Raw genomic sequence first — 13,387 nt, forward strand, 5'->3', positions numbered from 1 at the left:
AACTTCGAAGTGCCCACTTTTTTGGCCACATCCCGAACTGAAACCTCCTTCTTTTGCTCGAACGCCTTCAGTATACGTTTATCCAACTGAGGGTTAGCAGGACCTTTTATCGACCCGTTTTCGGTTTATCCTCAAAGGTGTTATCCTCACCGACCTTCCTGATTGCATTTCGCACGGCTTTTTCTCTTACTCCTTCCAATTTTGCTATCTTTCTCAGTGACAGTCCGCGTTCTGTGCACCATTTGTACACAATTTTTCGACGTTGTTCTGCTGAAAGTCCACGCATTTCGAAACAAACTAATGAAAACGAATAAACAACTGCACAAGTGGTTAGAGAAGAGTGTAAACAACAGGACGCAGCCATAAAAATTGACAGATTCTGAACCTTTCCGAAATGGCAGCGGTTTTTGGTTGCGTCCATACTTTCTGGCACAGTCATTAACGAACATGATAAAAGTAAATGAATCTTCCGGGTTATCCACTGGAGTTACTCTTCTAGACATAGAAAAGCATTCGAAAGTGTTTGGCACAAAGGTTTAAGCAAATATGTCTGATTTCCAGTTTCCTATTTATTTGATCAAAATGATTCAAAATTATTTAACTGATCGTACTCTTCAGGTTAGCTATCGGAATTGTAAATCTGAATTGCTACCCGTACGAGCAGGTGTTCCGCAGGGTTCGAGCGTAGCTCCAATCTTGTATAATATTTTCACTTCTGATCTTCCAAATCTAACCGATGGTTGTCAGAAATCGCTATTCTGTGACGACACAAGTCTGTTAGCCACAGGTAGGAATCTAAGAGTGATCTGAGGTCGCCTACAAATAAGTTTAAATATTTTCAGTGATTATCTGTCAAAATGGAAAATTAAACCAAATGCTGCAAAAACGCAATTAATTATCTTTCTTCATAAGCTAAGAGCTTCTTTTTTTAAACCAAACAATAATCACATTCTCAAATTGAATGGATTGGAATTGACATGGTCTGATCAAGCTAAATACTTAGGTTTAACGAATGACAAAAAACTCACCTTCAAAAATCACATTGATGGAATCCAGGCAAAGTGTAATAAATATATTAAATGTTTATATCCTCTTATAAACAGAAATTCTAAGCTCTGTCTAAAAAACAAATTGTTAATTTATAAACAACTTTTCAGACCAGCCATGCTTTATGCAGTACCAGTTTGGTCAAGTTGTTGTTCCACCAGGAAGAAAACGCTTTAAAGGATTCAGAATAAAATTCTGAAAATGATTTTGAAGCGTCCTCCCTGGTTTAGTACAAATGAGTTACACAGACTCGCAAATATAGAAACGTTAGATGTAATGTCATATAGTATTATAAGCAAATTCCGACAAAAATCGATGCAATCTTCTATTGAATCGACTCGCTCTCTGTATTAGTTAGTAAGTTAGTATATAAGTTCCTTTTCCCCATTACACAATACAAGTAGGTTTAGAATTTTCCCTACACAAAAATCTCAGAATTGCGGAAGCAAATGATGTCTTCATGGTAATAACCAAATCATATATATATAACAGGGCTGAAAAGTCACTACTTGTGGCTGAACACCCAATTTAAATCTTAATAATTTAATTTTAACTCATATTCCAATAAATAGTTATTAAAAAAACCTGGTCGTCCCTTCTACTTTTTCTCTGTCATTCACCATCCGTTTTTCGATCACTAACCAGATCTACATGCCGATTCTAACACCGTCGTTGGCCTACTCTTGTTTACCACTTCACTCCCTCACCAACCCTTATATAAAATTCACGTATTCACTTTTTTCTTCTTTTTCACCCTTTAAGTATGAGCACTATTACTGCCCTGTAATGTTTGGTGTCATCAATTAGTTATAAGGTTATAGATTTAGTTTTAATTGTTGGTTTTAATTGTGAGTGTTAAGTCCAAATGTATCTGTTGGATCATTATAATCTGTTGATACAATTGATGAGGAGATTTTATGCCTGATGGAGAGAGAGCGTGCCAAATTTCATCTCCATCGGGTTTTTTTTTCCTGCTCCAAAATAAATAAATAAATGTCTTTTTTGTAAGATCTTGACTCTGGGGCTTTGAAAATTTTTGCTTTGCTCTTTACACGATCAGAACTAGAACCGAACTGATATGCATTCTGTGCAAATGTCTTCGAGCCAAAAATTCACAGTGATTTTGGCTACAGATGTGTAGCCCTACGTCAACAGCTCGAAGTGCCATAAGGATGTAGAAATTCTTTTCTTTAATATCGTGATTTCGTTGTCGAAAAGTTTGTGCAGATAAACTGGCTAATGTAATCGTAGCTTAAAGTTTGTGCAGTCAAAGTGTGCAGATTATCTGTGACAATGTGATCGCAGTGTGATCATAGTCGACAGACAAACAGTTGAGGACTGTACAAACAAATTTTACTGTTTCTGAAACTGTTGTGCAGAAGTTGTCTGCCACAGATTCTATGACAACCAAAAACTCGTTTATTTCATCCAAACACAAAGCAAAACGTTCCAGCGCCAGTGTGAGAAGTGAGTACACGTGGTTTTCCCCAAGAGGGTTGGTTTCGTGATCAATTTTTTTCTAATGTGTAGAAACCAGATAGTAATAAATAACCCACCTAGTGATGTATTGATGGCTTCCTCGTATTACTCATATTCTCACATTCTCATATATGTGGTATTCTTCGAAATAATTCTTATTGCTTCTTGAAAAAAAAACAAAAAAAAATCAATCAGCACAACCAACAACCAACAAAATGAAACAGTTTTGCTAGTGCAGGTACTTCTGCAACCGGTGTAAATGAAGTCGGTTCGAATGACCATCTGTTAACATGACTTACGAACTGTATTGATTTTAGTAAATTTTATAAGATTTTATATGATTCGGCCATCGTACTTTAAACGACGGTTCAAATTTTAAATACTTGTAATTTTAGAAATGGCAAAAATAAAATTTTAAACACTTGCATCTGCGCAAAGCTCAGAAGCTCAGGAGTTTTGGCCTTTTATTTGAACCTAAATTTGTGAATATCGGTCAAGCGACCTCTACGAAATGTGAGTGAGTTCCATTTTTGAGTATATGAAGTATATGACCACTATTTCAGGAACAGGAGCCGGGAATCAGGATAGCCCAAGGCTCTTTGTATATGATGCTGCGGCTCTTTAGTTCTATACACAAATATTGTTAATTTTACAAAAAAATACTTAAAATCGATCGAAATCGATTAACGAGTATTAGACTCCACTTATATCTCTCAACCACGAGTAATAGCTTCTCACCGAACCGCGTTGTCAATGTCGTCATTTCCGGTCGAAATAATGAAGCTTATCGCATATTTCGTAGAATTCTCAATAGCAATTACTACTGAATTGTCCGAGCTCCTCCTTCACGATAAAGTGCAATGGATCTCCAGAAGCATAGTACTGGAACGTTTTGCTTTGCACTTGGATGAAATAGTTATGAAAAATTAAATAATGAATCAATGACAAAAGTATTAACTACTCCAAATTTAAAAATTCTGAACGGTAACAGAAAATGTACCTATTTGAAATTTTTTTCTAGATTTTGTAAATATTTACCGGTTTTCCAATAGCTTATCGTTCGTTCATTAGTTCGATAATTGAATTGATTACAAAGCGTTTGGTAATAAAATTGTGGATCTATCAAAATCTGAACTCTGCCCCAAAGCGAATTCATACCGTTATACCATATTGGAAAGAGCTTGGACTGGAGACAACCTTCCCAAAATTTCAACTCTTTAATTGTCATGTTTACGGAGGTAGGATGATTCTATATATTTTTTCACGCTTTCGATCTCGGAGCCACTCTGAATTTTTAGTAACAGCAGATATACCCGTATGATGTGAGCGTTAAGACACAAACGTGTAGATAATGAACATATGATGTGAAAGAATCTCAATTTTTTCTTGTTGTTATGACATCTGCTAAACATATCAAATATACATCATAGTCATAGAACAAACAACATCGTATATTTTCATCATTTAAAAATTGTCGAAAGTGATGATTTGGGGAAAGCATTAGAATTTTGTTTGCATTTGAAGAAAAATACTGCAGAGTCAAATCAAAATCAGTTTCAAAGTTCAGGAAGGATAGCAATCAAATGACACTAAATCAGTAAAAACAAGATACAGATAGGAAATAAGAAAATCATTCAGAGATAAAAAAGGAAGGAAAACAAATATGAATTTAAATGAAATGACTATCATTTGTATTTATCGAATAGCCACGCATTGACTTTGCACCATTTCAATTCCTACGAAGAAGTCGTAAATGGGATGTCCGATTCTCGAGGTATCCAAAAATTGCTAGAAAGATGGTCATTATTTTGACTATTTTGTCGTGAATACGACTTACTTTACTATGGGTGCCTTTTCAAAATTTACCCTCTGAGAGAGTGATAAGTTTTTGATCGTGAATATCTCTTGTTGTATCTAACGAATCAACATAATTTTTGCTACTTGCCATCGGAAATATGATCACAATTTTATGATAAAATATTCAGTTGTGTGACATAATCTCAAATAATTCAAAATTAAACTTTTCTGAAATGTTTGGTATAAACGAGTATCAAAGAAGATAATTCATAAGGCGCGTTTGCCTCTCTCGTATTTTAAAAGCTCATAGCTCAGTGATCTGGGAAAGGATTTATATAATCAAACTACCAATAGAATCGAAATTTTTCAATTCAAGCGTGTATAGAAAAAGCATTGAAGTATTTCAATAGTACACTATTGAAAAACCTGTCTCATTTGACTCATGTCAACACTAGCCAATCAGAACGCGTTCTGAGGAAGAGTACAAAATATCTGCTGCTGTACAACAAATCGTTCGAGAAAAATGTTCCGAAAAGTGGTGAATATCGTAGTGAGTTCCACAATTTGGTCCTGCTGAAAGGCAGGAATGAATCCCGTGCAGCATCCAGATAGTTTCTTTCAATGAAATGCAAATCCAAAATGAAATAATCGAAATTTAAATTTTATATGCTGCTATTTTTAAAGCCGTCAGGACCGCCCATTAGTGAAAAAGCTACAATTTGCATTAGTGAAAAAACAACGATGGAGAGCATTACACAAAATCAGCCGTTCTAATGGCTCTAAAAGTTTTCTAAAGAACTATTAGGATTTGTTGTTCGCAAATCGAAGGTAAATATCCTCAGTTTAGTGCAAATCTAGAACTGTTTGATTTGATTTTTGCACTTTTCGCTGTGTGAAATTCACAGTAATCGAGATCAAGTGAAGCCTTCTTTGTTTTTGCGAAAAATGTGGAAAAGGGGAATGCTTACCTAATTCATACAATTGATCAACTAATTGATATTCGGAAGGGCTAAGGAACATGTCAGTTGTTTTCGTATTCACGACATCCAGTTATGTCTCTGACATTACCCTTTTAGTACCTTTTTTTCTTATTAAAAAAAAACGTTTGATTTTAACAAAAACATGCTCACTTCTTACTTGGTCAATAAATGATTTTTAGATACACCGAAGAGCTTCGGTTTCATATTTTTTTAAACTGTGGAAAAGTTCAGTATTTGAAATTTTCTAAAATAATAACCAATCCACAATGCGTCTCCGGGCATCGGAAAACTTTTCTAAAGTTTGAGCGATTTCTATAACTATTTTTGATATTTATAAAAAATGTAAAAAAAACCGGAGCACATTTATATTCCTTCTTTAATTGCTTCCAAACACAACACACCAAGTAGCAACGCCAAATAACTTCCGTTTGTGAGACCAGATCGATATTTTATCATAATGCGATATTCCTTGAAAAGTTCTCTGCCCCAAAAACTTTCTTCCAATGTGATCACTTTGTGCAGAAAAACTGCACACTTAGAAAAAGTTACATCTTTTTAGATGCACATAAAAGGAGCGTCGCGATTCATTTACATTCACAATACAAAGCATGTGAATATAAGTCATATCATTAACTTCACAGTTAATTTAGCTCAAGCTTACATCGATACAGACGCAAAATTTATGTTTACATGTTAGTAGATGTAATATTGTGTCATCACCGAAGAAATTACGGCATACTTGAATTTACGTCAAGCGTAGATTTCATTTTTTCTAAGAGTGTGCAATAAACGTCCCACTCCCTATGTTTAAGTCTGTAACCTGTTTCATTTGTCTGATCAATGTAATCACAATACAGACATGCTCAAAAAGTTTGTCACAGTCAAACATAACAACTGTCAAAGTATTGACTGTCGGCAGTCAAACTTGACTTTTGCAGTCATTTAACTGTGAATAGTGTAATCACATTGCCAGACCAAATATAAACTGCCGAAAAATTACTTGTCTGTGGCAGATAAACTGTAACAGATAAACTGGCTAGTCTGATCGTTGCTTTAGCAATACTTTCCCTTGGCTCTTTATTAAAACCTGTTTAAATCTGGTGTGCCAAACAAGTTTTTAGGCAGTTTTCAAAACAGCTTTTTTGACAGTTGTTTAGCACTTTTAGAGCAGTGTTGCGTGCAGTTTCTGGGCATTTCTTAGAGCAGTTTTTGGAGCAGTTTTCAAGCTATGTTAAAGCAATTTTTAAAGCAGTTTTGGAGCAGTCTTGTAATAGTTTTTGTCTTGAGCAGTTTTTTGAGCGGATTTGTAAGGAATTCTCGGAGTAGTGGCTGGAGCAGTTTTCGAGCAGTCTTATGAGCAGTTTTTGAACAGTTTTAGAGTGGTTTTGTTAGCAGCTTTGAAGCAGTTTTAGTACAAATTTTTAAGCGGTTATCAGAGTAGTTTTTAAAGCAGTTATAGAGCAGTTTGAAACAGTTTTGGAGCCGTTTTTAAGCAGTTTCTAGAGCAGTTTGGCGAGCAGTTTTTACAACAATTTTTACACAAATTTCTGGGAAATCTTTAGGGTAGTTTTCGAGCAATTTAAGGTAGATTTTAGAGCAGTTTTAGTAGCAGTTCTGAAGCTGTTTTCAGAACGGGTTTTGGAACAGTTTTTGAGCTGATTTAAACCAGTTTTTGAGTAGCTTCTGGAGCAGTTTTGCAGCAGTATTCAAGCAGTTTTTAGAGCTGTTTTGCGAGCATTTTTTAGAACTAGTTTTCAATCAGTTTTTAGAGCAGTTTTCGAAAAGATTTTAGAGCAATTTTCAAACAGACTTAGTGCAGCGTTTAGAGCAGTTTTACGAGTTTTTTAAGCAGGTTTTAGTGCAGTTTTAGTAAAAAAATTTCAGCTTTTTTCAGAGTAGTTTTTGTAGCAGTTTTTAAACAGTGTTAAACAGGTTTAGGAACAGTTTTTAAGCAGATTTAAAAAAAAATGAGTTGTTTTTGGAGCAGTTTTAGCCAGCTTTTGGAGCAGTTTTTGGACAGTGTTCAGAGTAGTTTTTTGAGAAGTTTTTTAGCAATTTTAAGTAGTTTTTAGAGTAGTCTTAGGAGCTTTTTTGGAGCAGTTTTAACAACAATTTTGCGAGCAGTTTTTTGAGCATTTTTTGGAGCAGTTTTTAATTGTTTTAATCCAGTTTTTAGAGCAGTTTTTTGAGTTGATTTTTCAACAGTTTTCGAACTGTTTGAAGCAGTTGTTGGAGCTGATCTTGCAGAAGCTTTTAAAGCAGTTTTTGAACAGATCTTATGCGGGTTTTAGAGGAGTTTTTGGATCAGTTTTTGGAGAGGATTATAAAGCAATTTTTAGAGTAGTTTCTGAAGCAGTTTTGGAGCAGTTTAAAAAAAAATTTAGAATAGTTTTGCGAGCAGCTTTGGAGCAATTTTTGATCTGTTTTGAGGCAGTTTTTTTCAGCAGTATTTGGAGCAGTTTTCAAGTAGTTTTTAGGGCAGTTTTCAAAACATATTTTTGGGCAGTAATAAAAAGTTTTAGACCAGTTTTGCGAGCAAGTTTTTGGTAGTTTATAAGGCAGTTTTTTGAGCAGTTTTGCGAACAATTTTCATGCAGTTTGCATAAAGTTTTCAGAACAGCTTTTGGGACAGATTTTAGATAATTTTTTAATAGTATCGAACAGAATTGGAAGCAGTTTTTAGAGTCGTTTCTGTAGTATTTTTCGAACAGTTTTAGAAGCAGTTTAAAGATCAGTTTAGCAGCAGCTTTTAAGCAGTTATCAGAGCAGTTTTTTAGGCGTTTTGAAGCAGTTTTGCGAACCGGAATTAAAGCAGTTTGGGAATAGTTTTTAGGCAGTTTTTGGGGAAGATTTCGTACTGTTTCGAAGTAGTTTTTAGAATAGTTTTGGATTAGTTTTAAAGAGGAATTTAGGCAATTTCCAAGCAGTTTTTTTTTTGCGAACACTTTTTAAGCAGTTTTTAGAGCAGTTTTCGAACCGCATTTTATGCAGTTTTAATGTAGATTCTGGGGCAGTTTTCGAGCATATTTTTTAACAGTTATTTAAAGTTGTTCCTAAATCAGTTTTCAGAGTAGTTTTACAAGCAGCTTTAAGTGCAGCCTTCAGATGAACTTTTGGAGTAGTTTTAAAGAACAGTTTTCGGGCAGTTTTAAGAGCATTTTTGGAGAACTTTTTAGATAGTTTTAATGGAGTTTTTAAGTAGTCTTAGAGCAGTTATTATAGTTAATTTTGGAGCAGTTTTCTAATTGTTTTGAAGCAGTATTTGGAGTAGTTTATAGCAGTTTTCGAAAAGATTTTAGAGTAGTTTTTAAGCAGTTATTAAAGCAGAACTGCTGGCGTTTTGCAGCAGTTTTGGAATAGTTTTTAAGCAGTTTTCGTGCTGTTTCAAAGTAGTTTTTAGAATAGTTTTTGGTGTAGTTTTGAAGAAGAATTTAAGTAATTTCCAAGCAGTTTCAAGTAGTTTTTAGAGCTGTTTTCGAACAGATTTTTGCGAACAGTTTTTAAGCAGCTTTTAGAGCAGTTTTGATGTAGTTTCTGGAGCAGTTTAAGGAACAGTTTTGAGCAGTTTCGAAGCAGTTCTTAAAACAGTTTTGCGAGCAGTTTAATGCAGTTCTTAGAGCATTTTAGTGAACCGTTTTTTAGCAGATTTTAGAGAAGAGTTTGGAGCAGTTCTTGAACAAATTTTCAAGCAGTTTTTAGAGCAGTTTTCGAGCAGTTTTAAAATGTTTGTAAAGCAGTTCTTGGAGCAGTTTTCGAACAGATTTTTAGAGTAATTTTTGGAGCAGTTTTGAGTGCAGTTTTTGGACCAGTTTTGGAGTCGTTGTCAGGAGCGGTTTGTAGCTATCCTCCATTTATTCTCCAAAATTTTTTTATGCTGTTGTCAGGTTTAGGAGGATAGCTACAAATTGGTAGAGGATAAGCTTCCGGTGTATTTAATAGTCAAATGATGCACGGGAATTGAATATTCGAACAATTTTCTGCAAAATTACATATTTCTTTTTCAATTTTCCACATGAGATTTCGTCAAATCATAAATTTAAATTTCCTCATGGAAGAACCTTACAAAGGGAATTTTATCGTTGTAGGGCTTTGGAGGATAACTACAAGAAGTTAGAGGATAAGTTTTCAGTGGTTTTATTAAAACAAATAACATCTAATTGCAGTTTTATGAGTAGTTTTTTGAGAAGGTTTAGTGCAGTTTTAAGATAGTTTTTAGGCAGTTTTATTTTTTTCAAATTTTTTAACAGATTTCAGAGTATGTTTTGGATAAGTTTTTGAGCCGTTTCAAGCAGTTTTTAGAGCAGTTTCAAAGTTGTTTTCAAGCAATTTTTGGAACAGTTTTTAGATCAGTTTTCAGAGTAGTTTTTGAAGCAGGTTTCTAGTTTAGTTTTGGAACAGTTTTTAAAAAGTTTTTGGAGCACTTTTGTGTGCTGTTTTTGACAGTTTTCTAAATAGTTTTAGATTTATTTTTAATAGTTTATAATGAAATAATACGTTGTTTCGGAAATTCATAAGCAACTGAGATTCTTGAATTTAACCAATGTGTCTAATGCGATATCGCTATTGACGCGTTCGTCGAAGATTGGAAACTACCCTTCGAGTTATTTACTTGGTGGACAGTAGAAATGATCTTCCATGCAGTTGAGATCCACTACATGGAACCGATCGAACAATTATCGGTCGTTCCGGCTTATGCTGCTTCCCTTTTAAGGGCATGAAAAGATGAGTAAAAATTTCACAGAACACGGAATCGCAATGCTACAATTTTAGGTGATTGAAGCGTTAATTTTCGGTTCGAAGTGGACTTCAGTTCCGGAGACTGAATTAGTTCTGACATCAAACAGAACCGGCATCAAGCTTCCGAAAGCAGTCCCAATAGCTGCTCTATCATTGAGCTACCTTGAAGGTATGTGGAGACCTCTTCCGGTCAATTCTGCACTGTGACCGATCGAAGGTTTAAAGTAGTCAAGTCGAAAGTATAACTTCACATCTACAAACCGTCTTCGACCCTATTCTCTCTATCATTCACCGGCTAATGACATCTGAGATTTGTTGGTTTCACAAACCGGTTGTTTTATGTTCGACCCACGATCTGGAAGGATTATTGGTTTTCGATGGTGATGGTTGCACATCAATTCAGAAGCTTGAGGTCCACAGCGAAAAGTTGGGAGCTGTTCCATACTTTCCGCATTCCGGCACATTTTGCGTTGTCTTTCTGCAGTAAAATCATTTACTTTAATTGATCATCTCAGGACAACCCTTATGTCAATGTATCTATGTCCAATGCATTCGAAGAAGACAATTATTTTCTCTCTGAATTTGTTACAACCGTTCACATTAGGGCGAGTATTCAGCCACATAATGGAGTGAAACGTTAACGACATTAGACGTTTGACAACTTTGTAGTCCATAATTATAAATAAAAAAAAATATTTTAGGCCAGACGAAGTTCGACGGTGTGCATTTCTGATTTGCATCACACGAAAAGGGGCTCTCAGCAATGTAAAGCACACGTCTTACCTCTTCAAGAGTTGTATACTGAAAGTGGCGGTAACGACCGCGCTTGTGACGACAAAGCTGTGATGCCAGCTCTCATCGTGGATGTTTGCGCATAAGGTTGTTATATTAAGGTTCAGCGTGGGTTACCGTGGCTTTAGTACTTCAGCTGGTATCACACAGACGGGTCAGCTAGTAGATAAATAGATATATTTTCATAATAATCAATGATGCTATCGATAAACGTTTAGTCAATTCGAGATACATTATATCGATTTCTAGTTTCCGATTCCGGAGGTACCGAAATTGGTGGTCCACTGGACTCCAAAAACAAAATAGACTTGTTCTAGTTGTTATCGAAGGTTCATTAAAAAGATTTTTGAATAATTCCTTTAGGAAAGCATTAGTGATATGAGAAACGCATCTAAGTAATCAAAATAGGATTTTGGATCATCGTGATTCTCCCAATCCTGAAGTCAAATTGTTGAGATATTGTTGATTACTTGAGAAATTTAGCTGACTGCATAAACAAAGAATTCAACATATATATTTATTTATTTATTTGTCTCGTTACATTAATAACCACTACAATCGTCCTTCTGTTTCTAATTTTGTTCATAACATTTATCAACTATATTCATAATCTAATCATAAGCCAGCTTTTATGTTTGGATTTCATCTAACCTAACTATGAAGTCGTTTCTATGTACTATGTTTCGTATGTACATCATTGTTATTTACAGTTTGAACCTGAAACTACCAACTCCTCAGCTGGTCACCGTCCTCAGCCAGTACCGGAAGGGCGCTATGTCGGTGTAGATCACGTACTTGCTGGTGTCGCACTTCAACGTATTGGGATCGACTTTCCCCCGGGACACAACCCCCCGCAGATAGTACTGGTTGGCCAGTTTCAGTACCAGTCCGCTGCCGGAGTCCCCATTGCAGGGTACCGAACCGTGGCCATCGCCACAGAAGATTCGTGCGTTTCTTCGATACGATCGAGACCAATTCACACTACACTGTTGCTTGCTCACGATGGTGGTTCGGATGTAGGTCGGAACGTGGGACGAACCGTCATCGGTTTCACCCCAACCGGCAACGTAACCTTCTTCACCGATGATCCGCCCTAGACTGTTGTCACCCTGCCAAGGACAAATCGGAATAATGTATGCCGATAGTTCGATCCTCGTTTTCAATCGCAGCACAGCCAGATCCGCATCGTTCGTGTCATCATCATAGTCGTAATCTTCGTGGGCAATCACTTCCTCGACGTCGGCGAGCACGGCTTTGTCATCGAAAAAGTTGTCAATATTGTACATTCCGGGCATGGCCAGCAACCGATCGGCGGGAATGACGTCTTCGGCTTCGTAAACGCAGTGGGCCGCCGTCAGCAGGTGACTTCGGGTGATCAGAGTACTGCCACAGATGTATCTAGGATTGTGCGGTTCGGCGCGGTCAAACACCGGCACGATCCAAGGGAACTGACCGCGGCGCACCAGATCTCCGTTTATCGACAATCGATTCGGTAGGGCGTCGGATGTTTTACCGCATTCACTGTAAACGAGAGTTGATCGAGTTGTTACTTTCTGATATGAATGGTCAATTTAGGACATACTCACTAGTCTGATGATGCGGGCCGAGGAGAAACCGTACTTCGTCTAGGATTTCTAGGTCTTTCCGTTGTCGGTTCTGGCTCAAAACGTAAGGCTATCGAACCGGGATCCGACGGTAATTCGTCGCTCACTCGGAACACGTTCCTCGTGACGGTTTCCATCGTCTGGAGCCCGTTGTTGTGAGCCATAATTCGACCGGGGAATTGCGCAAACCACGAATGTTCCCAGCTTAGAATCGTCGTTGGTTGAGCTAATGCCCGGTAGCTACTGCAAATCGTCTGTCCATTTAACAGAATTGAACGGACAGTTGGTGGCGCGGTTTGCGATGGAAAGTTGATCCGATATTTGGCCGGTAGCCCTCGGGCAATATCGACCGAAGTTTCTTCACGGGACTTGATCAACGTTACCGAGCCGTAGTTGTTCTGAAATTATGTTGAACACAATTAACTTTACAAATCAGAACCATAAAAAAGTTTAAAAAAAACTTACGGCAACAATATCCGTTTCGAATGCCATACTAATATTGAGCTTCACAATTCGTCCCACGTGTAGGTTTTTAATTGCAATGAAACCGAAAATGGTTCCCGTTTCGGGATCTATCCGGTAGGCGAATATTCTCGGACACGGTGATTTCGAATACTGCGACCAAACTGAACCAATAGCAGCAACCGCCAGAAAAGTCATCAAACAAGCACAACTTGAATTCATTTTGAATCTTTTCACTTTTTTAGAAAAAACTTAATATTTTACACTTGATCCTTACGCCGTCGATGTTACGTGCAAAATGCCAACAACAGGTATTTACCCGACGAGGTTATCCATCTACGAGTAGGTATATTCTAGAAAGGTTAGTGTCTACCTGAACGGTGACCGAATTGTGGCTACCGAAACAACGGAAGGGTTTTGAAAATAAAAATAAAAAACTCAAGTGCTTAGGGTTGACGCCCACCATGACAAACGGAGAACAAAACGAGA

At 36.7% G+C, this 13,387-nt stretch overlaps 1 protein-coding gene across 1 annotated transcript; it reads right to left on the reverse strand.

Moving 5' to 3' along the window:
- Positions 1–11,566: 11,566 nt before the first annotated feature.
- On the reverse strand, positions 11,567–12,928 carry LOC131428601 (phenoloxidase-activating factor 1-like). Its single transcript, XM_058592648.1, has 3 exons — positions 12,902–12,928; positions 12,419–12,834; positions 11,567–12,353 (listed from the first exon to the last, which is right to left on the reverse strand). Exons 1-3 carry the CDS (start codon positions 12,926–12,928, stop codon positions 11,567–11,569), a joined length of 1,230 nt encoding a protein of 409 aa, XP_058448631.1.
- Between the last annotated feature and the right edge of the window lie 459 nt (positions 12,929–13,387).

The sequence above is a fragment of the Malaya genurostris genome, chromosome 2 (assembly GCF_030247185.1).
Source record: "Malaya genurostris strain Urasoe2022 chromosome 2, Malgen_1.1, whole genome shotgun sequence".
NCBI lineage: Eukaryota > Metazoa > Arthropoda > Insecta > Diptera > Culicidae > Malaya > Malaya genurostris.

Bases quoted from the DNA above. Each gene is read 5' to 3' on its own strand.
- LOC131428601 (XM_058592648.1), bottom strand. From the start codon at position 12,928: ATGGCATTCGAAACGGATATTGTTGCC. The intron at 12,835-12,901 runs GTAAGTTTTTTT...ACATAATTTCAG, and splicing joins TCGAAACGGATATTGTTGCC to AACAACTACGGCTCGGTAAC. The intron at 12,354-12,418 runs GTGAGTATGTCC...TCTCGTTTACAG, and splicing joins CGGCCCGCATCATCAGACTA to TGAATGCGGTAAAACATCCG.